The sequence below is a fragment of the Podarcis vaucheri genome, assembly GCF_965113315.1.
Source record: "Podarcis vaucheri genome assembly, chromosome: 8".
NCBI classification, from domain to species: domain Eukaryota; kingdom Metazoa; phylum Chordata; class Lepidosauria; order Squamata; family Lacertidae; genus Podarcis; species Podarcis vaucheri.
This window is the reverse complement of record NC_138766.1, coordinates 7,199,688-7,223,752: the sequence shown is the minus strand read 5'-3', so window position 1 is coordinate 7,223,752 and position 24,065 is coordinate 7,199,688. Positions and strand designations below refer to the sequence as shown.

The following is a 24,065-nucleotide window of genomic DNA, read 5'->3' as shown; positions in this document are numbered from 1 at the left end:
CGTCGTGCTGGACATGGAGAGAACTATTGCACTCATGTCCTGCCTGTGGACTTCCTTAGAGGCATCTGGTTGGCTGCTGCGAGAACAGGATGCCGGACTGAAATGGGCCTTTGGTCTGGTCCAGGAGGGCTCTTTTTGCACTCCTAGGTCTGGCCCAAACTCTTAAGTGCCAGCCTCCTTGCCTACCAGTCGCACTCATTCTGTGTTCTGTTTTAGGACATTCTGTCTTCAAGGAGCATCACGGCTGGACTTCTCCACATGGTGTGCAGCTATTCAGGCTTCAGCAGGGGGGCAAGGGAATGCTCTGCGTGACCAGCAGCTCAGCAGGAGTGGCATCCCCATCATCGTGAACAGCTGCATTGCCTTCATCACCCAGTATGGTGAGTCCCTCAGGGGCTCTTCCCATCGGCCAAAAGTCAATATTCAACTGGGAGCCAACGCATCAGTGGCCGTCCACCACCAAAAACAACATGGGGAATTTTACCTGAAAATGGTTGAAGGAAGGAGTGAAAGGGCCATACAGTCTGCATTATCTTCTCTTTGCTGGTCTTCTACTCAATATTGCAGCATCTGTGGCTGCTTTGTGTAAAAGAAAATTGAGCATTGTGTGTAATATGAGTCCCACTCTTGCACAATGCATATAAATCAGTTGCAACTTTTCCTTCCCATTTCCTGCCTGGGATCTCCTTGCTGATTTTTCATATAACAATTGCAAAGACACAGCCCTTAGGTGCCATTTTTTTCACTGGACTACCTTTCTCTCATTTCTCCTTCTCCTCCGTCAGGGCTACAACATGAAGGCATTTATCGGAAGAATGGAGCTAAGTCTCGAATCAAGACTTTGATGGAGGAGTTCCGACGGGATGCTCGAAATGTCAAACTGCGCATCAGTGACAATTTCATTGAGGATGTGACAGACGTGCTGAAGAGGTTTTTCCGGGAGCTGGAGGACCCTGTTTTCACCACATACCTGCACCCTCAGTGGAAGGAGGCAGCAGGTACCAGCCTTCCTGTGCTGCTATTCCTTTATACGCCAGCCAGCAGTTGAAGCCTCCTTTCACTCCTTACCCAACTGCAGTGGGACAACTTTTGGAGTTACATACAAAAAGCTTTGCTCACTGCAGGGATACATTCGAGCCACAAAAGAAGTTGTCTTCCAGTGCCATATCCCGTGAATTCTATGATGTTAAGAAAAACAAAACTGAGAGTCTGCCTACATGTGACCCTAACAAACTGATGTGCTTTTAAAAATTAAATGCCAACTTTTTCAGGGCATGGGGGTGTCAAGATTGTAACATGCAGAGGGGAGAGAAGGGGAGCTTTAAGTCTTTGCCCCTGGCTGCAGTCTCCATGAAATTCACCTCTTACACACACAGAGAGAGAGCAAGAAAGCTTAGGGGAAAAGCTTCATTTGGTTCTAAAGGGAACTTTCCCCTTAATGCTACTTGACATGCTGGGCAGGTGGCTTTCACAGAGATTGTGGCTACAGCTGGAAACCTTTCCTCCCTGCATGCTGTGATCTGGATAACAATCCCCCACAACAGAATTCTAATCCCGTTGTTAACATCACCTGCAGTTGGGCTTGTCACCCAAGAAAGCCAGTGCCAATCAGAATAGTTGATACTGAACTAGATTGGCCAAATAGACAACCTGATTTGGAAAATAGAGTAAACTTTTTTAAAAAAACAACAACACAGCCAAGCATTCCTTGTACCAGGTTACTCAGGAAGACAAGCTCTGTTGCATACTAAAGATCTCCCCAATTGCCAGAAAAGGCTCCCTTCTTTTTTGGTGTTCTTCTTGCTTGTATACAGCCCAGTATCTATTGATATAATTAAAGCAGAAGAATGTATAAAAAACCATCTGAAGCAGCACATGTTGACCTGGGAGGCCAGGGTTCAAATCTCCACTCAGCCATGAAGTTTTCTGCCTCTGTGGCTAATCTGCCTCTTGGGGATGTTTGGAGGATAAAACAGGGAGGGATAGAACCACATATGCTTTTTGGAGGGAAGGTGGGATATCAATGTAAGTAAAGTAATAAAACAGAACATAATATAATATTTAGAGTGTATGTTTACCAAAGTTTAATTCTATGCTGCTTCCTTTCAGCAATCTCCCAAAAGTCCCAAAGATTGGAGCGATACAAGGAGCTGATAAGCCGCTTGCCCCGCCTCAATGGCCGGACCCTGGCTGCTCTGATTGGCCACCTGTACCGGTCAGTCTACACTCGCCCTCAGTGGCCTCTGCGTAAAATATCACTCTTTGCTTCCCAGAGCTCCTGTGGAAGGTGTTCTGTTTAGAACAGAAAACACCTTTCAGACCCTGGATTTAAAATCAGGAAAATGGTGCCAGGAAGGATTACGTCCCCCTCCTGTAGTTCCACAGTCCCCGTCTAAATTCCTTCCCCCTTCACCACTCTGGTTGCTTTTAAGTCCTAAGAAAAGATGGCACACCTGGATGACACAACGCACAATGGTGATGTGCACGAGGAGAGATCAGAGGCCGCTAGGGTTTCCCTGGCTGGAAGAGTGGCGGACATGGAAGCTCTTTCTAGTTGAGTTCTCTCTTCCAGGGTTAGCAAACCAATCCAGTGCACAGTTCTTCTGCAGGCTGCTCTTCTTTGACAGCCCAGCTTCTACTTACCAACTTCAGTGAATGCTGTGCTGTGGCATTGGTCTGTTGATATCGGGACACGGAGAACCACCTAAAAGTTGCTTAACGAAATCCATGCAGTTCTTCCCACTCTCCCTTCCAACATACTCATTCAGTCCATAATGGGGTGGGGGGAATGTGCATGGACTGAAAAATACCCCCCCAAAAAAATATGTTTGTGTCCTATCAAGCAGTTAACCTTTTGAGTAACATCCCCTGCTTCCTCCACCCATTTGACTCACATGTTGGAAGTGGAGAAATTGAGAAAGTTATGCTCCATTTCATACTGCTCTCCAGACTTCAAGGAAGATGTTGGGAGAGATGGGAAAGCGTCAAAGTAAAGAAGATACTGCATGCAGCCTTCTGACCCACTTGTGGAGGAAGGACATCAGAGATATAGGAGATAGAAGGGAAGCAGCAGAGGGGGCCACGTCTGCACATGGGGCAGATTGGTGGATATATGCAAACATGGCTACCAGAATGCCCCTTGCTTGGAAGAGTGCCAGCCATGGAAGCGCCTCCGCTCACTCCTGCAGGTACTCACGGCCTTCTCTCATTTGATATCGCAGAGTTCAGAAATGTGCTGACCTCAACCAGATGACCACCAAAAACCTGGCTCTGCTCTTTGCACCCAGCCTCTTCCAAACGGATGGAACGGGGGAACATGAAGTCAAGGTGATGGAGGAACTGATTGACAACTATGTTCCTATCTTCAATGTGAGTTGCCTGCCTCTTCATCCAACTGCTCTCCCTGTTACTTCACAGTAGGCCTCTGCCTTTTTGCATCCATGCTAACTGCATTGCTTCTCCTGCCCTGTAGATAGAGGAAGACCAGGTGTTGCAGATGGACCTGGAGAACAGTTTGATTACTACCTGGAGGGATGTCCAGGTATTGCAGTTTCGCTTGCCCATCCTTTTGGCATGTTGCCCAGCAGATATGTAGGCAACCACAGCAGCCCAAGAGACATTATGCGAGGGCTTGGATCCATGAGGATTCTTGAAGGCTCCTGATTCTGTGTGGTTAGCATCCCCTGCAGACAAATCTTCATTGTAGCCTAGTAAAAATAATACTTAATGTTTGTGGGTGGTCTGAAATGCTGAACATTAAGATCTTGTCACAGAAAAGTCCCTGTTCCACATGCCCACAAAACAAACCACACACATTGGCTGTACCACCAGAAGGGTCTCCTCCACAGACTCTGCAGATCTTGGGAAAGGTACTCCTTCAGGTATTTAGGCCCCAAGTCATTTAGGGAATTCTAGTCCAAAGTTTACACCTTAAATTGGGCAAGGTAGCAAACCAGCAGCCAGTGCAATTTCTGCAAGACTTGTGTTGCGTGGTTAGCTCTGGGTGTACCTCTCAGAACCCTCACATCTGCATTCTGCACTATCTTCAAGGGTATCCCTTTAGAATCATAGAGTTGGAATAGACCACAAGGGCCATCGAGTCCAACCCCCTGCCAAGCAAGTAGCCTAAACAGATTTATCCCCTCACCTTACTCCCTACAGCTCTCACAGGCTGGTGATATCATCCTTGAGGTTTACCTAGAGCAGAAGAACCCTGACTGCTGTGTCACACTTAAGGTGAGCAAGTGTCCTCTCAACAGCCACTGTCCCTTGGTGTCATTGGGTAATATGGGGCTCAGGTCACTGGCTTTTTTCACAGAGGTGGAGAGATCAGCCCATGAAAGGCTGCTTGTGTGAGGAAATCCACTGGAGTGGCCAGAACCACAGAGCTGCCCCTGGGCAGGATGGAGGGGCTCTCAGCTCTAACAGAGACATAGAAATGCCCTTGTACTTCATGGCCAATTTCCAACTCTATGCTCAAATGCATTAACTGATTGCAAGATTTGTGTATAATGTTCTAATGTCAGACTCTGCACCTTTACTTGACCACATGCTGACATTCCTGCCTCTGGGTTGGCTGACTGAACTGTGCTTGCTCATCACCTCGCAGGTGTCTCCCATAATGAGAGCAGAAGAGCTGTCCAATCAGGTGCTGGAGATGCGAAATGTGGCAGCCAGCCTGGACATCTGGCTTACCTTTGAAGTCTTAGAGAATGGGGAACTAGGTAAGCAGATGATACCTTTCTGTTGGGTCTGTGTGCCAGGAGAGCTGTAGAGGTTTTTCAGAGTTTCACAGATGTGTCCAAGACATTCTTTTATTTATTAAAATAATTACATTACAAAGGCCCACCCCTTGCTTAACAATAATTACATTAAAATACAGCTTTAGAATATGTTCCTAGGGTTTTCATGCCACACACATGAAACTTGCATAAAATCCTTGACCTTCTGATAACTATCATTTTTCTGAATGCTCTTCCCGCTCCCTGAATCTGGTCTCTGGACATGCATTGGACTCTTTCTGGCCCTTGTTTTTCAGAGCGCCCGCTGCATCCCAAGGAGAAGGTCTTGGAGCAGGCCCTGCAGTGGTGTAAGCTGACCAAACCCAGCTCTGCTTATTTGCTGGTGAAGAAGGTTCCCATTAGAGAAGGTAGCTGCCTCTTCACAGGTGAGTGAGTATGCCCTTCTCACATAGCCCAGCATGTTGGTGCCCTGGAAACAAGCAAGTCAGCCCCTGCTCACTTTTGCGATATAGCGGTAGAGTCTGGGGCTCTTAGCCAGGGTAGCAGGACTGAGAAATTCTGCTTGAAATTCTACAGAGTTGTGGCCAATCAGAGACAAAAAATGCTGGTCTCAAGGGGTCAGATGTTTGTACAAAGTTATTTTATGGAGGGACTGTAGCTCCGAAGTAGAGCATATGCTTTTCACCCAGAGTCCCCAGGTTCAATCCTCACTTTCTCCAGTTAAAGGATCTCAGGTAGCAAATGATGAGAACGATCACTGTGCAAGACCCTGGAGAGTTTCTGCCGGTCAAAGTGGAGCACTGTGCTTGGTGGGCCACTGGTTTGACTCAGCGTAAGGCTGCTTCATTCAGATTCATCACAGAATCGCAAAGCTGAAAGGAGCCACGACTTGTCTGTTATTTAGCCTCTGAGTGCTGGCTCCATAATTCCACCGCCCTGAACATTGTTAGGCAGCAGTGCCTTGCTGAGTGTAAACCTCTCCGCCAATGTTCCCGTTTCCTTGCAGGTGCTAAACGCGAGAGCCCCAAATGTGGTCTGCTGAAGTGCCGTGAGGAGTTGCCCAAACTCCTGGGCAACAAGTTTCAGGAGCGCTACTTTGTCATCAGGGACCGCAAGTTGCTGTTACTGAAAGAGAAACGGGTATAGCAACCCAACTAATACATATGATTTGTTTATTTTAAAATGTCACATCCTGCTTTAGCTTGTAAAAAGCAGCCCAATACAACTTCCAAAAAACAACCATTAAAGCAAACCAGCAATAATCGCTCTTAAGGTTTGGTTGTAAGTTGCTTTGTTACCAACAGATTTAATAATAATTGAGGGCTACTGGTTTTTTGGCTGCCATTATCTTGGTATGGGACGCGGGTGGCGCTGTGGGCTAAAGCCTCAACGCCTAGGGCTTGCCGATCGAAAGGTCGGCGGTTCGAATCCCCGCGGCGGGGTGCGCTCCCGCTGTTCGGTCCCAGCGCCTGCCCACCTAGCAGTTCGAAAGCACCCCCGGGTGCAAGTAGATAAATAGGTACCGCTTACCAGCGGGAAGGTAAACGGCGTTCCGTGTGCGGCTCTGGCTCGCCAGAGCAGCAATGTCACGCTGGCCACGTGACCCGGAAGTGTCCCCGGACAGCGCTGGCCCCCGGCCAATAAATGTGAGATGGGCGCACAAACCCCACAGTCTGTCAAGACTGGCCCGTTCGGGCAGGGGTACCTTTACCTTTACCTTTATCTTGGTATACCAAGTTTCAGAGCTTGGTACCATCTCAATAGCTAAAAAGCACCATGTATTTCACAAGGACTAAATGATCCTCTGTACTAATCCTTCCTTCATCCCAAAGGTAGATTCTCGTTATTACAGATTTCAAGGAGTGGTCCTTCCTCCTTTTGCCCCAGACCACAAAACTGTAGGATACCCATAGGGCTCTGAAGATCTCTTTTAGTAGAAGAGAGTCCCTTTGTCTCTCCAACTTCCTTTTTCTTTCTTTCCATCCAACCTCTCTCAAAAAGGCAGCATCTCCCCCTTCCATTGCCCAGTTAATTAACCCCAAATAGCATATAAGAGTTCTGCCCTTTCTTTATATTTTGGGAAAGCTAATAATGCCTTATGCCTTTGGAATGATGATTGCACCTTCCGGTTCTCTATCATCAGAGTGCTAAGCCAGAGCGGGAATGGATGCTAGACGTGGCCAAGGTTTACATGGGGATTCGAAAAAAGCTGAAGCCCCCTTCACAGTAAGTGACTACGGGATCCCATTTAATTTACAGTAGTGGGGTTGTCGGGGAGATGCCTGGCCTGCAGGCTAGACTTGAACAACCAGACCTCCTTGTCTGGCCTACGAGGCCATTTTGGCCAGCAGTTGCACTTGTTGTCCTATATGACACGGGAGCTTGGGAAGCGCTGCCCCCTTTGAACTTTGACAGGTGTCAGTCGCCTGATGTAATTATGACATCAGATGAATGACAGCAGGTGATTGTCTCACTCGGTATCCATCTCTGCTACAGGTGGGGTTTCACTCTGGTTCTAGAAAAGCAGCAACTGTGAGTATCCTTTCTATGTTGCTTTGTTCTTTCAGTGTGAGGAGATGAGCTATTACTCCCACTTTCCCTCCCTCCCTTCCTCTGCCCCAGGGCTTTTCTCATCTCAAGCACTGTGTGGGACAGGGTGGAAAGAGCCTGTCACAATGGGACTGCCTCTGATGCATGAATGTGACTATAGTCCACAAATGGCATCCCGCGTCCATATTAAAATGGCAGGTGGTGTACCACCCACTTTCTTACAGGCTGCTATTCAGCCTGAGTGTGCAGTTGCTCAGGGACGCACCAAAGGGCTACTTCCATCACTTGTGAGGGCAGTTCACTGGCTAAGACCAGCCATGTCTGGCTACTGCTCACAGCTCCCATGCCCATCAGCCAGCGTTGGGGAAGAGAAACATGAATTGAAGGAGGTGACTGTGTCCTGTTCACTGCCTTCTTTTGGAATCTGTTGTAGCATAACTGGGCAAACCTGGAGAGATTCAGGTGCAAGCCTTTCCCTCACACGTTCCAAGTGGGAATTACAAATCCTCCAATCCTAATCTCGGTGGCTGTGAGTTGCAACAGCTGAATGAAACTTCCATAGTCAGAGACAGCAAAGCCCCTGAGATTCTGGGGACAAATGAACAGTGGGTGGTCCATGCCCTATCATTGAACTTAGGAAGGCATCTGCCTGGCCATTGGTGGAAATAGAATGCAGGTCTTTGGTCCAATCCAACAGGGCAGTTTTGATGTTCTTTTGAGTCCTTTCTCTGGATAAACTTCACCAGGCACCTTCAGCTGCTCCAGGGAATGCACCACTGCCTACTGAGCTAGGGAGTAGGGTGGGACAAAGTCACCAATGTTGGCAGTAACAGGGAGTGTTTGTTCCACAGGTATTTAGCATGCATGGGGCAATCCGATCTGTGGGACTGGACCACCAGCATCCTGAAAGCCCAGGTGTGTAAGAAAAGCCCTCAGCCAGGAACTTGCAGTGTTCCCTTCAGTCCAAGTGATGCATAGGGAATTGCTTTCAAGTAGTTTGCTAATGAAATATCTGACTGATGTGATAGTTTTGTTCTGATTTGTGATGCCATCTCCACAAAAGACGTTTCCTGGATTGTTCATCCATTTATCTTGCAACGACCTGCCCTTGTGGTGACAACACCCAAGAGAGTCTTACCTGAAAATATATTCAGATGGGAGATCTGCCATGGGTCACCCTCAGGAAAAAGCTCAACTATTCCTTCTTCAGGTGAAACTCACCTGTTTTCACTCCAAAGACAAGTTGTTTCAGATTTTCAGTGCATTTGTTGGAAAAAATGGTTAGAATCCAATGTGCAAGCATTTATGCTTGCATGACAGGACTTCCCTCTCTTCTCCTGCCCCCATGCATACCTAGCACCCTCCCCAAATCTGCTCCAGAGGTTTGGGGGAAGTTCTGAAACAGATATGAGGGGGCCACAGGGAGAAGAGAGGAGGGAAAGTCCCTTTGGGCAAGTGTGAATCTTTCCACCAACAGAGTGGTAGGAGGAGGAGTCCTTCAATCACAGCAACCCTATAGCAAGTTTAATGTATGACATGAGAGGGTCAGAAAAAGAATGCTTCCCTTCTTTGCTATATGGCTACTTCTGTTTTGCAAATGTGAAGGTGGGCAAGAAAAATTGTGGCTCTTTCACCCAGCAAAGACGGGATGCTTTCCTTTCCTACAAGGCACAGTGAAATGGGGCAAATTGTGTGTGTCTGTACCCACACTCTTTTGCAACATAGCAATAATGTTGCTGAAAAGCCAGAAAATTAAAAGGGAAAAGGAGAGGATGATGTCGCCCCTTTTCTATTTTCTTTTTTTCAACCATAGCCTTTTTAGTGTTGGGGGGGTACATTGGCTGTGCTTCCTTTTACTAAATATTTTGCAGCCGCTTCCTCCTCCAGATGCAACTCTTTCATTACTAATGTGAAGTTTCCTAAAGGGTTAATGATGAAACCCAGATAGAAATAATCAGAAGTGCCATAAATAGTCCACTGCTTTATAACAGGTTTTTGCTTTGCAGCCATTTTCTGCCTGCAACGATAAAAGGGAGAATCTTTGAACTCCGTTCCAAATAAAAAACCATTAACGGAGCTGCAAACTTTGCACGCTAAGCTTTCTACCAAACATAATATTTGCCTCTGACAGCAGGTGCATGTGTGATTGTGGTGGGTGCTGGGCTTATTGTGCATTTTAAATATTCCACATAAGTTAATGCTGCATTTCCATGTCCTGTACGCAGACAGACTGCATTTGTGACCAACTTATGGTAGAAGACATCACTCATTCTCTGTTAGCCTGCCCCTTACATAGAGACCCAATATATCACTTTCTGAAACCTTTGTTCACACAAGCAACCAAGTACACCCCAGCAGAAAGGGTTTGGTTTCTTTTAAGTGACAATAATAGCTTTGTAACAAAGAGAGTGGTCCTCTATGCACTGGCTGCAAAAAAGAGAGGAAAAGGGAGATATGGCGATTTTATCTAAGTTGTTTTGGTGATTCAGTGGTTTAATATGAAATCAAGGTACACTGGTACCTCTAGATACGAACGGGATCCTTTCTGGAGCCCCGTTCACATCTAGAGGTAAACGTATCTAGCGACGGCACGCCTGCGCACACGCGCATCGCTTTTCTGCAATGCGCGTGACATCATTTTAAGCGTCTGCGCATGCGCAAGCGACAAAACCCAGAAGTAACGTGCTCCGTTACTTCCGGGTTGCCGCGGAGCGCAACTCGAACGTGCTCAACTTGAAGCAAATTTATCCCAGAGGTATGACTGTATAGTGGTACCTCGGGTTAAGAACTTAATTCGTTCTGGAGGTCCATTCTTAACCTGAAACTGTTCTTAACCTGAAGCATCATGTTAGCTAATGGGGCCGCCCGCTGTTGCCACACCACCGCGGCGCAATTTCTGTTCTCATTCTGAAGCAAAGTTCTTAACCTGAGGTACTATTTCTGGGTTAGCAGAGTCTGTAACCTGAAGCGTCCGTAACCTGAAGCGTCTGTAAACTGAGGTACCACTGTAGATTTAAGTGTGTTGGTGTCTCTGGTATCTTTTCTCATCATGGATGCCAGCTTATATTAGGGATGAATGTCCTGTAATATTTTATTCATACTATTGCTGCAAGTTGGTCATGACCTTTGGCTTGAACAATAAACTTCTGAAAATAATAATAATAATAATAATAATAATAATAATAATAATAATAGTAGTAGTAGTAGTAGTAGCCTGCCTCTTCTGAAGGAAGCATGTTGGTTCAACAGGTAGTCACTGCAAGTGGTTATTATCTATTACTAAGAACACACTTATAGAATAACAAAAAAAATATCCATTGCATCTTTTACTCAAAGGGGCAAAATAACCTTGCAGGCCTGAAACAAGAGATATCAAAGGATGGCTCTCTCCTAAAACCAGTCTCAAAATGTAGCAACCGGCCAGATGAAATGTGGAAGGGGCAGCCATGTTTTGATGTCTTTCTCCACAACTCAGCTCACTTCCAGTGTCAGACCTGGGCAGGGAGAAAGCATCTGAAGCAGTGGCACAGATTAAGGCAGGGCATCAGCTGCCCTCATGCACATCTTTTGTTGTATACATTAGAGCCCCATACCTAGGAGTAGGGAATGTCTGACCCAATGACCAGACACAAGCCCCCGCTGAAGTGGGGGGGGGGTGGCATAACGTCAGTGAACTTGTTGTTGACTTCCCTTCCTTTAGCATGACAGCATCCGCCCGGTCATCCTACGTCGGCGCTCGTCTTCTGACCTATCCAAGCAGAAGTTTGGCACCATGCCCCTGATCCCTCTACGGGGAGACAGCACCAATCCCACCATGCTCTCTGCTAACCAGACCCTGGTAAGGCTGCATGACCTGGCTCCTGCTGAAGCCCTGCTCTTCCATGAAACAAGAGCAAGCTGCAAAGCATGCACAGCTTTACAATCCCTGTGCTCAAATGTAAAGCATTTCCTTCTGCTGGTTGTATGTCCTAAGAAAGTGGTATAGTTCGTGCCAGAGCCCAGGAAGAGTAATTGGTGGTTGATCTATTTCTGTGTTTAGCCGCAGTTATGAGAGAGTCACTTCCTCATCACAAGAGGAATTAATTCCCACATGATGTCTGAATGTGCTTTATTGAGAACACTGTCTTTGCTCATGAGTAAACCTCCCCAGCCTCGTCCATGAAGCCAGGGCCTCTATCTTAGAAGAACAATTGGCAATGAAGCAACCAATGTATTGCTTCTAAAAAAGCTCTTCTCAGCCAATAAATCTGAATTGGTGTTCACCTTCAGCAGATCTCTTAACTGAATGAGGAGCCACCAGCCCCTTCACCTTGTGGGCTGGAGGGCCTCCTCATGACTTTTTCTTCTGGTGCCCTGGATTGTAGGTGGAAACTGCATGCCCAGAAAGAGCAACAGCAGAACCTCTTGCTTTTTCTCCAAAGGAAAAACAGGATGGTACAAAAATCAAACCCAACGACCCCAACCTCTGGATCTCTGCTAAGCTTTCCAAGTCATAACCAAGAATGATTCATCTGCTCTTCCTTCTTGTCTGCTTGTGGTGTGAACTGCATCATCTGACCACTTTTATTCCTCTTGTTTGCAGCACCGCCTGCACACACGAAGGACATTGTCCATGTTTTTTGTAAGTACCTATGCATTTACAGTATTACATACTTATCCTGTGTCCCTTACACTGTTAATAGAGGGGGGAAATACAAAGCTTTCTCTCAGAGGTAGATCTTGAACCCTTGTCTCACACAGAACAGGGTGAACCCTCCCAGCTCTCACCTGGGAGCTTCCCTTTCTTTTTCTCCCAGCCTCTCACCCTGGGAGACCTTCCCCTCTCTGCCTCTCGCACAGGGTCTTTCATCAGCCAGCCATCACCTTCCTGTGTGTACCCTCATTAACCCAGAGAAGAGGACATCAAACAAAAAACAAAGCAAAAGCATAGTAGGTAAAAGAAAAAAGAGAGAGTAAAAGCAGGAAACAAATGATAATGAAAAAGAGGTCCCCTCCATTTCATCATCTGTTGTCTCCCACTTTACTATTCCACTCTCACGTTCTGGCAGACCTTGATTGGTATTTTCCTTCAAAGGTTCTGTGCATTCTTTGGTTTGATCTTCCTCTGATCCATTTTCATTCACCGTTTTATGCATCTCAGCTCCAAGCCAAGAAGGAATCTGGACCGTGGTGCTTGCTGCAGAATGTCTGTGGAGTGGTCAAGCGCTCCCTCTTTCAAATCCGGTTGAATCTGGGCCATCCCAGAATGGAGACTAGCCAAGCTGTCTCCCCTGAGCCTTTTCAGAATACTTGAACATTGCCCATGCCATGCCAAACAAAGTGTGAGCCACAGACAAGCTTAGTTGCCTCTAGCCTTACCCAGGACTGCCATCTGCTATGGCAAGGAGAAGGAAAGGTGGCAGCCTTGGCGTTGACTTGTAGTTGAGGCCTATTAGACACTCACACCTGCAGTGTCAGAGCCATACCAGGGCAGGAGGCCAGACTTCTAGGATTTGTGTGAGTGCACACATAGTCCTGGGTAGCTTACTAGACTAGGCCTGAGCCTCAGGCAATTAGGTTATTGGTCCAAGCTGCAGAGATCTAAAATTGCAGAACCAGGGCCAGCCCAACCTTGAGGCAGACTGAGGCAGTCACCTCAGTGGCAGAATCCCATGAAGCAGTGTCCCCATGGGCGTCCCACCTGCTCCTGCTGCCACTACCACTGCAGAAGCAACAGTGGCTTCTGCTGAGATTTTGCAGGAAACCGCTGCACAACCCCAGTAAATGAGGCTCAGCGGTGGTGGAGATGGCACCTTCCTGTTTTGCCTCAGGCGGAAAAACAGGACAGGCAACCCCTGCTCAGAACAATTGTGGAATGTTTCTTTCTTCCTCGAGCCCAAGCAATGGCAAATCCATTAATGGCCTCCTTTTGCCTTGACTCTTCACAGCCAATGAAAATGCACCAGGATTCACTAGAGGAGCAGCAGGAGGCGGCTGAGTCTGAGCCTGTCTATGAGGAGGTGGGAAACTTTGCCGACATGGGCTTTCTGGAGCTCCAACAGTCCCTGCTGCCTCCCGTAGACCGAACCAAGAAGCCAGTTCCATGCTCAGAGCAGGCAGTATCCAGCTCACTGCCCCCCTGCCCAGCCCCCAGGACATCTGGAATCAACGTGGCAAAAGGATGCTGCTTTGAGAGGACCCTCAGGCTGGAGGAGGGGAAGGACCTTCTCCTAGATAAGCTCCCAGGACACAGTGTGGCCCCAAGTGCCGCTGTAGAGAGAATGACTGAGTTGCCTCAAGGGCCGCCTGCCCCAGACTGGGAACAGGGGCAGTCAACAGAGGCACCTGCCTCCCCTCCAGAACCTCCAGTGGGAGAGGAGCCTCAAGCTGGTGCCCTCAGGAAGAAAAGCTTCCAGGCAGACTTGTCCATCAGTGACAAACTCATGCAGGAGCTGAGTTCTGCCATCCTCCGGAAGAACGAGTGCCAGGCACCTGCCACAGTGGGGAGGCAGGACCCCCGGGATGGGGCACAGGCACAGCTGGAAGGGTCACGGGATCTGAGGACTGAGATCCCTTAAACTGGAACTAGGCTCACCGCAGTCCTGAGCATGACATGAGTCGCGGGAGGCTGCTGGTCTGCATCACGTCTCTGCCTGTGATGGGTAGAACCAAATACCCTGCCTGGAAGCGTTGCATTAAGAAATCCTCTTCTCCTCCCGAACTATTTTATCCTTAGAGTTCCCAGCCACTTCTAGAGAGGAAGCGTGGTGGAAAGGAAGGTGGGGTGATATTTACTAAGGCAAGGGTGGTGCCCCCCTCAGCTCCAGCCCATATCCACATGCAGAATGTGGTGCTGCGTGCAGGATTCAGGTTCCTGGGAACCTCAGCTTTCATTTTTACAAGTTTCTAGCCCTCATGCTAAGATTATACTCCTGCCTGCCTATGTGCAATGCCTGAATGAAATCATAGAAGTCAAATAGGTGGCTGAGTATGTCCTGTGATATGTCCTCTGATGTCCTCTGAACATGTCACAGACTTCAGCTGTTCATGGTGCAAAATTTGAATGGCGTGGCCATATATTTCTGTTTAGACAGGCCTGCACAGGGAATAAATGTTCTTGAAAAGGTAAGGAAATCCTGAGCATTTCCAGCAATATTCATACCGCCACTTGGAATAAATGAATTTTGTACAACAGAGAGCAAGAGTTTGTTTATGCTGAGTTATCTGGAACAGAGCTGATTAATGTGCATGCTAGATATGGGAGCCAAAGGTTTGTTCATACCGTATTGGAGACAAGTAAATGAGCCACAATTGCTTGAAGATTGGTGAAGGGAATGAGGTAAACCACTTCTGAGGTGGTGATGGTGACTGGGTGAAACTCTGAGGAAATGTCTCAAGACTGCACATTCCAGTTGGCCCTCAGGATCCTGAGGCAGTTAATAATAATAATAATAATAATAATAATAATAATAATAATAATAATAATAATAATAAAATTTATTTATATCCCGCCCTCCCCAGCCGAAGCCGGGCTCAGGGCAGCTAACAACAATCAAATAATCAAACAGTAAAATAGTCACACAATCTAAAAATATTTCATTATAAAAATTAATTAAATCAAATTGATGGCAACCAATTAAGAACTTTGAGAGAGGACAAAGTTTGAAAGAAACACACATGGGCTACATATAGCAAGTGTTAAAAAATAAAATAACATTTAGTTTATATTCAACACGTCCTTTGTAACATTCAACAAAAGGAGGACTCTCATCTGCCAGCTGAAGTCAACATGGCACAAAATTCAAAATCCAGCCAGGTGAGAGCAAGCTGGACATCCTGACCAGCAGATGCCATATTATGGGTAGGAAAGAGATAAGAGCTATGAGGCATTCAACTCTGCTCTTAGGACCTGGCCACTGAACAATTAATATACAGTGGTACCTCAGGTTACATACGCTTCAGGTTACAGACGCTTCAGGTTACAGTCTCCGCTAACCCAGAAATAGTATCTCGGGTTAAGAACTTTGCTTCAGGATGAGAACAGAAATCGTGCTCCGGCGGCGCAGCAGCAGCAGGAGGCCCCATTAGCTAACGTGGTGCTTCACGTTAAGAACAGTTTCAGGTTAAGAACGGACCTCTGGAACGAATTAAGTACTTAACCCAAGGTAGGGACGCGGGTGGCGCTGTGGGCTAAAGCCTCAACGCCTAGGGCTTGCCGATCGAAAGGTCGGCGGTTCGAATCCCCGCGGCGGGGTGCGCTCCCGCTGCTCGGTCCCAGCGCCTGCCCACCTAGCAGTTCGAAAGCACCCCCGGGGGCAAGTAGATAAATAAGGTACCGCTTACCAGCGGGAAGGTAAACGGCGTTCCGTGTGCGGCTCTGGCTCGCCAGAGCAGCGATGTCACGCTGGCCACGTGACCCGGAAGTGTCGCCGGACAGCGCTGGCCCCCGGCCAATAGATGTGAGATGGGCGCACAAACCCCACAGTCTGTCAAGACTGGCCCGTTCGGGCAGGGGTACCTTTACCTTTACCTATCACTGTATATACATATTCCCCAAAGCGAACAATTGATCAGAGGTGAATAAATAAATGCACAGGGAGCATATGTTTACCCTGTTTTCATATTTTTAAAGGGATGCTGTGGCATTCGTACGGAGCCCCCGGTCGTCTCACGGACTATTGACCCGTACACCACTAATCCGCTGCCACCAACCAGGTCCTCCCCAGCAAATCTCTTAGTCTCAAGTCAGGTTCTCAAGTTAACAAAGAAGAGTATAGTTTATTACAGACACAAACAAACTTTAACTGCATTCCAAACGTTGTTACTCTTTACCTTCTTAGTCTTATTTTATCCTGTCTCTATCTCTTCTACCTCCCCTCACACAAGAACCAACTGCACTGTCTCTCTATTTCCAACTCTCTGCCAACTGCTTTTCCAACTGCCTTTCCCAACCAACCAACACACTAAAACGAACCAACTACCCACTAAAATCAACCAACTACCCACACCCAAACCTCAGGATAAACCCTTTTATAAACAGGTAGGCTCCACCTCCGGCTTTCCTATTGGTCTACATATTAACCCTTTCTCTCCCCCTGTACAGACATTTTCAAACGAACAGGCAAACATCACATCCCTCCCCCCTTAAAGAAGTTTGATCAGGAGGGATAACTGAACAGAGTTACACTCCTGATCAAACTGCATTAGACATTTAAAACAACTCAGTTATCTACAGGGGGGAAATTAACTGTCCATGGTTAACCTTCACCATCGGGTCTCTTGATAAAGCATCGGCCACAACGTTCAGGGACCCTTTCATGCTTCTTATGGTGAAATTGAAGTCCTGCAGCAACAGGGCTCACCTCATCAGTTTGCTATTAGTTCTCATCATCCTTAGCCAAAGCAAGGGTGAATGATCGGTGCACAGTATAAATTTCTGGCCCCGGATGTATGGTTTTAACTTCTGTAGGGACTAGACGATAGCAAAACATTCTTTTTCTATCATGGAAAGGTGTTTCTCTCTGGGTACCTGATCAGATGCAGGTTGTTTTCCTCTCCCGGTTAACACAGCACGGCTCCAATCCCAGCATTCAGCGCATCTGTAAAGATGGTGAACTCTTACGTCGTAGTTTGTTGCGACGAGGACTGGTCCGGTAGTCAAGGCATTCTTTAGCGCATCAAATGACTGCTGGCACACTGATGTCCACTCAAAATGCTCCAGTTTTTTCTTGCGAGTCAAGTCGGTCAGTGGTGCAGCTAGTTCACTGAACTTAGGGATAAATTTTCGAGAATACCCTGCCAAATCTAAAAATGCTTTCACTTTCTTTTTTGACATAGGAGTAGGGCAGTTCGTAATTGCCTCCACCTTGGTCTCTAAAGGCTTTATTATTCCTCCACCCACCATATGTCCAAGGTACTTGATTTCTGAGTCCCCAATATGACATTTACTAGCCTTAATGGTCAAGTCCGCCTTTTTAATTCTTTGTAGCACTAACTCTAGGTGCTCTTTGTGTTCAGACCAGGTTTGACTAAAAATTGCAATATCATCCAGGTAAGCTACTGTAAACTCCCTTAATCCATGCAGGATCTTATCCACTAGCCTTTGAAAGGTCGCTGGCGCATTTTTTAGTCCAAAGGCCATCACTTTAAACTCATATAATCCTAGGGGACTTCTAAAGGCAGTTTTTCCTGGTCCCCAGGACATTCTTACTTGATAATAGTCTTCTGTCAAGTCTAGACAGGTAATGAACTAGCACCTGCCTATGGTCTCAATTAGGTCATCTAAGCAGGGCATTAGATAGGCATCCACTAGTGACGTGATTCAACTTTCGGTAGTCAACACAAAATCTTATAAAGCCATCAGGTTTGTCTACCAGCACTACCGGTGCTGCCCAGGGATTCTCTTATGATCCCTGCCTTCAGCATCTCCTGCACCTCGTTGAGGATTTTATCCATGTATGTCCCAGTTATCAGATAAGGGGTCACTGCAATGGGTTTAGCATCCCCAGTGTCTATGCAATGGACTTCGCTATTCCCGGAACATTACTAAAGACGGCTTTATATTTTTGTAGGATACTTCCTACCTCCTCCCGCTGTGACTGGGTTAATGAAGGGGCTAGATTCACTTCTCTCTGATTACGACGTTGCTTCCCAGCACAGTATGTCGTCTGTTTCTTCCAAGTCCTCTCTTATAGCATATAGAGCCCAGCTGTCTGTTCTATGGTAGGGTTTTAGCATGTTCACATGAACCACTTTGCACCCTTCATCCCCCTGCTGGATAATGTAGTTCACGTTATTCATTTTGGACACAATCTTGTACGATCCCTCCTAAGCTAATTGCAATTTATTTCCCTTTATTGGCCTTAGCAGCAACACTTCATCTTCTGACCCAAAGGTTCTCTCTCTGACCTTTTTATCATACCAGATTTTTTTGCTTTGACTGGGAGGCTTTAAAATTTTCTCCTGCTGTTTCTAAGGAATGGCATAAAGTGTTTTGCAGTTTGTACAGATAGTCCATCTCTGAATCTGAATCACTATCTGGGTGATCCTCCCAATTCATTCGGAGTAGTTCTAAAGGTCTTTGACCTTGCACCCTAGTAAAAGTTCAAATGGACTATACTCTCTTGTGGAATGTCTCGGTATGCGTACAAGAGGAGTTGTAATTTGCAGTCACAGTCAGTAGGGTTTTCTCCTACGTAGGCTTTGATCATACGGATCAAACTTCCATTAAACTTCTCAACCAATCCATTTGTCTCTGGATGGTATGGTGTGGAAGTTACATGTGTGGTGGAGGCAAAGGCCCAGAAAAAGTTAAATATGGAAACAAAGTGGTTGAGATACTCTGATCTGTTACTGGAAGATAAAGAAGGATATAAATTAAAACCACTTGATCAAATTAAAGATAAAATAAATTGGCTACAATATCACCAGATTAATGAATTGTACAAATTAGATAAGAAAAATGGTTTTGCTTCAGAAAAAACTAAGTTGGAAATTGAGTTGTTGGACTCTAAAGTTAAAAATCTGTCTAAAATGTATAATTTATTGTTGGAATGGCATACAAAGGATGAACAAGTTAAATCTGTGATGATTGATTGGGCAAGAGATGTGGGACATAATATAATGTTTGAAGACTGGGAAAGGTTGTGGAGGAAAATGGTCAAGTTCACTGCATGCACAGTGTTAAAGGAAAATATTATGAAAATGATGTATAGATGGCATTTAACCCCGTAAAATTAGCAAAGATGTATCATAATAGTGATAATCTATGTTGGAAATGTAAAGAAAAAGAGGGTACTGTACTTCCTTCTTTGAATATTTTCAAATAATAATTATTTGATTGGGAATACTTAAAGTTAATTTCAGTGTGTATATAGACGTAACGGGTAGAGTATACCTTATATATATTTAGATATGTAAGAATGTTAATTATTCATATATTTCACAATCCATATGTTAAATATAAGTATGGTTAATATACAACTCAGGTTGGTGCGATAATTTTAGTATATTTGGTTTATATTAGGCCTTCCAAATTTTGCTAAAGACAAAATAGAGGACAAGAAAACTTACAGATTAAAGCCACAATGAGAATTATAAGTATGAACAACAAGGGGTTAAAGGAAAAGAAAAAACAAATCTTAACACTCAAATATCTGCAGTCATTAAAGGCTGATATAGGTCTATTACAGGAAACACATTTGACAGAACAAGGGGCTCAAACTTTGAAATGTCAATGGGTAAAAGAAGTTATTTCAACAAACTTAGACGAAAATGCTAGGGGAGTCACAATTTTATTTAGGAAAGGCTGGCCTTATGAAATACAAGATATAATAAGGAAGATGGTTGATGCTTAATAATTGTAATTAAAACAGAAGGGACAAAAATAGCAATAGTAAATGTCTATGCCCCAAACACTGATGACCATAAGTTTATTCACAATTGCTTTAAGAGATTAAGCTTCCTATCGTATCAGCACTTGATAATGGGTGGAGACTTGAATGAAATTTTAGATCCACAAATGGATACCATATCAGTAGCCAGGGAAAAAAGGACAAAGGTTAGAGAGACAATTAATAACTATATGATAGAGTGGAATTTAGTGGATTCATAGAGATTGCACCATCCTAAGGAAAAATCATGAATGAATGAATGAATGAATGAATGAATAAATTTATTACGGTCATAGACCAGAAGAAAGGGGGGGGGGAAACATAAAAGGCAGCAATAATTTACAAGGGAATGGTGGTGTCAGTTAAAAGTTGTAAAATTATACATAAAAACAATGCACATATACACACACACACATATACATACTCATGTATGCACTACAGTATATGTATGGGCTTAAAAAAAGGGGGGGCTTATCCAGGGGTCAGATCTTTTACTTTTTTACAGCTAATGCCCTCCGCTTGATCGCGGCCGCAGAAAACTTGGCCACTTTCAATGTTACTTCTGGGTTTTTGTCTCCTAGTAGGATTTTCAGCCGCTGAGATTCAGATCGACCTGGAAATTTCTGAACGATAGGGGAGATAAACAGTAACCTGATATCCCCGTAAAGGTCGCAGTGTAACAACACATGTGAAGCCGTTTCCACCTCCTTCAGACCACATGGGCAAACTCGTTCAGCATAGGGTGTGCCCTCGTATCTGCCCTTTAGTAAGGCAGATGGCAATACATCAAATCTAGTAAGGGTAAACGCCCGCCTATATTTTGCGATTTGTAGGTCCATCAAATATGGGGTTAGGTTAAACCCTTTTCCATAATCTTGGATAGCTGGATATTTATCTATCTTGCTCATATGGTCCTGAAGCTCTACATCTCCTATTCGCTGGCTCACCATCATTTTAGCCTTTTCAAAGCCTGAGGCTATAAGTTCTTGTGAGGAAAGCCCCAGGCCCCTCAGTTTTTCATAGAGCGACAATCTCCATTTAGACTGGAACGGGTCTAGTAGAGTCAATGGAGCCACTCCCACTGGGAAAAATATGAGTTTTAGCCAGAAATGAATCTTCAGGATCCATATCCTGGCATTAATAGGGAGTTGGCCAACCTCCAGCCTAACGGCAGTGTTAGAGACACAGGTAGGTAACCCTAGTAGGGAACGATAAAATTTAGTTTGTACTGATTCCAGGGACTTGAGGTTTTGACAATTAAATATCTGGGTGCCATAGGTCAATTGTGGAAGTATTTTTGCAACAAAGACCTGGGAGGCAGCGGGAACATATTGACCTCCTTTTCTATAAAAGAATCTTATGATAGCTCTGGAAGATCTTTGCGCATTTACAATGGAATTCTTAATCTGATGGCACCAAGACCCCTTCTCATCGAAAATTATTCCAAGATATCTAAAAGATGTTACTTGCTCAATAGGTTGGTTATTAATTTTCCATTTATGTCGGAGTTTTCTCTTGGAGAACACCATAATTTTTGATTTGGTGTAGTTTATTATTAGGTGTTCAGCTTCGCAATACTCTGTAAGAGCTCGTAAAAGTTTTCTTAGACCCACACAAGAGAAGGAAATAAGTGCCGCATCATCTGCGTACAAAAGGACCGGGATTGGTGTATTATTTAGATTTGGGGAGTGAGTACTTGCTTCCTCCATCTTTCCGACTAAGGAGTTTATATAGAAGTTAAAAAGAATAGGGGCAAGAACACAGCCTTGCTTGACACCATGGGAACTTTGGATTTCCTTTGATAGGTTCCCATAACAGTCGCATCTAACACGGATCCGAGTATTTTCATGTAGTCTACGGATAAGAAGCAAAAGACGTCTATCGATGTTTGTGACATTTAGTTTTTCCCAAAGTCTGTGCCGGGGTATCGAGTCGAAGGCTGATTTGAAATCTATAAAGGCTACATAGAGAGAGCCTCCTTTCTTTGAGGTGTATTTCTCCACTAGATGTTGCAATACCAGTCCTTGGTCTAGAGTTGATCTATGTGCCCTGAAGCCAGCCTGGGCTTCCTTTAGGATGTGCTCCTGTTCTAGCCAGTCCACAAACTTTTCACGTAAGTGAGTTGCATAAAGTTTGCTGATGATGCTTAAGAGACTGATTGGTCTGTAATTGGCTGGATCAAGTTTACAGCCTTTCTTGAATATGGGAACGATGATTGCCAATCCCCAGTCCTCTGGTATTATTGCTGTTTGATCTATGCTGGTGAAAAGGGTGGCAAGGACTGGGGCCCACCAGTCAATATTGGCTTTGAGAAGTTCAGGAGAGATGTTATCTGCTCCCGGGGCTTTTCTGTGTTTGAGTGCCTGAATAAGCCTCCTAATCTCCGCAACTGACACCGGAGGCCACTCATCATCTGCCGCACACTGTATTAGTGGCTGTGTCAGAGGCAGAGCTGAATATGAAGATTGAAAAAATGCCTCCCAAGTCCCTGCAGGTATAGTATACTCCACTTTTGAGGAAGTAGGTCGCACTCCATTTGCTACCAGTCTCCAGAAGGTGGCCGAATCTCTCTCTCTGGATGCATCTATTAGGCATTTCCATTCTCTTTTCTGTGCCAGGAGTTTTTTGTTTTTGATCAAAATTTTATAATTCCGTTTATCTTCAAACCAGCCCGTGGGGAGTTGGGGTAAATTGGCAGATCTATAATTCTTGTATTTTTTCAGTAAATTTAGCTTCATATCCTGACATTCTTGATCGAACCAGGGTTTGGAGTTTTTATATACTGAGGATTGTCTACTTGGCCTGTTCCTTTTTTCCTTCAGGGGATCTTGAAGGAGTAAAATTAGCTCCTGAAATAAATTTATCTTTAATTCATGGCTTGAGGAAGTTATGAGGTTTTCTCTCTTAATGAGGAATTCCTTTGAGCATAGCCTACTTGAAATTTCCTTATGCAGTTCATCTGTCCATCTAATGCGCGAATATCTGAGCTCCAAAGCTGTAGGGCTCGAATGCTCGATTTTTTCAGCGCAGGATAAATCCTTTCCCGCAGCCACAAGTGCACTTAATGGCAGATGATCACTGTCTAAGCGCTCCTCCACTTTGCATTCCAGAACTTTGTTTTGAAGATCATACGACACAATTATATAATCAATTGTGGAGGCGCCATTGTTAGATATAAATGTGAATTCTCCGACCTTCTCCCCCTCTGTGCGGCCATTTAATATAACCAGGTCCAACTTATTGACCAAGTGTAGTAGGCATAAGCCGGCATAATTGCAGCCTTTATCCTTTGAGATTCTAGCTGGTATTGGGTGGGTTTCCTCTATAATGGGGGCTGTTTCGTGGAAATGGGCACACAAAGCCTCATCAGATTGTCCAGTTCTGGCATTTAGGTCACCTGCCACCACTACAGAGGCATCAGGAAATTGATTTAGTAGTTTGTCAAGATACTGTTCTAATTGAGCCCAAGTATTTCTTATCAGTCTTTTCTCTCTTTGTTGAGGTAGGTATACATTAATCAACAGCCAGCTTTGGGTTCTCCACTGTACTTGCACAGCTGTGGCCAGATGGTCTAGTGGGTCTAGTTTTTTAAATGTGGCCCTTAGCCTTGTTGAGATTAAGGTAACTAACCCACCTTTAACTCGCCCCCCTCTAGTACTTGAAAGACCTGGGAGGGAGAACGCAGAAAAACCATTTAACTCCACTTCACTTGTGCTCCAGGTCTCCTGGAGGAAAGCAATGTCATGTCTCTGGATATATTTAGCAAAGGATTGGTCAGAACACCTCTTTTGCCAACCTGCAATATTCCAAGTTAGCAAGGCAAGGTTGCACGTTGTCTTGCCAAAAATTGGTCTTAGTCAATTTGCCTTTGAAAGATTTTTTGGGCCTATCTTTTTATCTGTTAGTTGGATTTCATTCATTTTGGCAATGTCCATAGATGTATTATCGCCCAGGTACTCAATAGAATCAGTTGAAGGGTGCAGCGTGCTAACGTTAGTGATCAGTACTCCTTTTTTTGGCGAGTCTACCTTGAGGTGTTCTATTTGACTGGTGCCAAGTTCATCCTCATCCAGGTACCTCATGCTGGTCCAAGAGCGCGTTGTGGTTGTCACAGGGGTGGTTTCCTTCTTAGATGGTAGGTTGTTGCTGTCCCTTACGCACTGTGTTGGATCTGTTGTTGTCAGGTTTATCTCTGCAGCTGCAGAGGTAATATAAGGGTAGTCCTTCGTGGTTGCCATAGGGATGGTTTCCTTCTTAGGTGGTAGATTGTTGCTGTCCCTTACGCACTGTGTTGGATCTGTTGTTAACAGGTTTATCTCCGCAATTGTAGAGGTATTATAAAAGTAATCTTTCGTGAGGTCTGTTTTAGCTTTTTCAGAGAGGTTCTCTTTCTTCAATTGGT

At 45.2% G+C, this 24,065-nt stretch overlaps 1 protein-coding gene across 3 annotated transcripts in view; it reads left to right on the top strand.

Annotated features, from left to right (window-relative positions):
• The window catches only part of ARAP3 (ArfGAP with RhoGAP domain, ankyrin repeat and PH domain 3), a 38,762-nt gene extending 24,297 nt beyond the window's left edge, over positions 1-14,465 (top strand). For all 3 annotated transcript variants that reach the window (XM_082234159.1, XM_082234158.1, XM_082234160.1), the window contains 15 exons: positions 217-380; positions 786-998; positions 2,110-2,215; positions 3,222-3,369; positions 3,473-3,541; positions 4,162-4,236; positions 4,610-4,724; positions 5,039-5,167; positions 5,749-5,882; positions 6,886-6,968; positions 7,239-7,274; positions 8,144-8,207; positions 10,993-11,130; positions 11,875-11,913; positions 13,220-14,465. In XM_082234159.1, the coding sequence (XP_082090285.1) occupies positions 217-380; positions 786-998; positions 2,110-2,215; positions 3,222-3,369; positions 3,473-3,541; positions 4,162-4,236; positions 4,610-4,724; positions 5,039-5,167; positions 5,749-5,882; positions 6,886-6,968; positions 7,239-7,274; positions 8,144-8,207; positions 10,993-11,130; positions 11,875-11,913; positions 13,220-13,849 (2,143 nt within the window). In that variant the 3' untranslated portion in view covers positions 13,850-14,465. The remainder of the gene's footprint in view (positions 1-216; positions 381-785; positions 999-2,109; positions 2,216-3,221; positions 3,370-3,472; positions 3,542-4,161; positions 4,237-4,609; positions 4,725-5,038; positions 5,168-5,748; positions 5,883-6,885; positions 6,969-7,238; positions 7,275-8,143; positions 8,208-10,992; positions 11,131-11,874; positions 11,914-13,219) is intronic.
• The last annotated feature ends 9,600 nt before the right edge of the window (positions 14,466-24,065 follow it).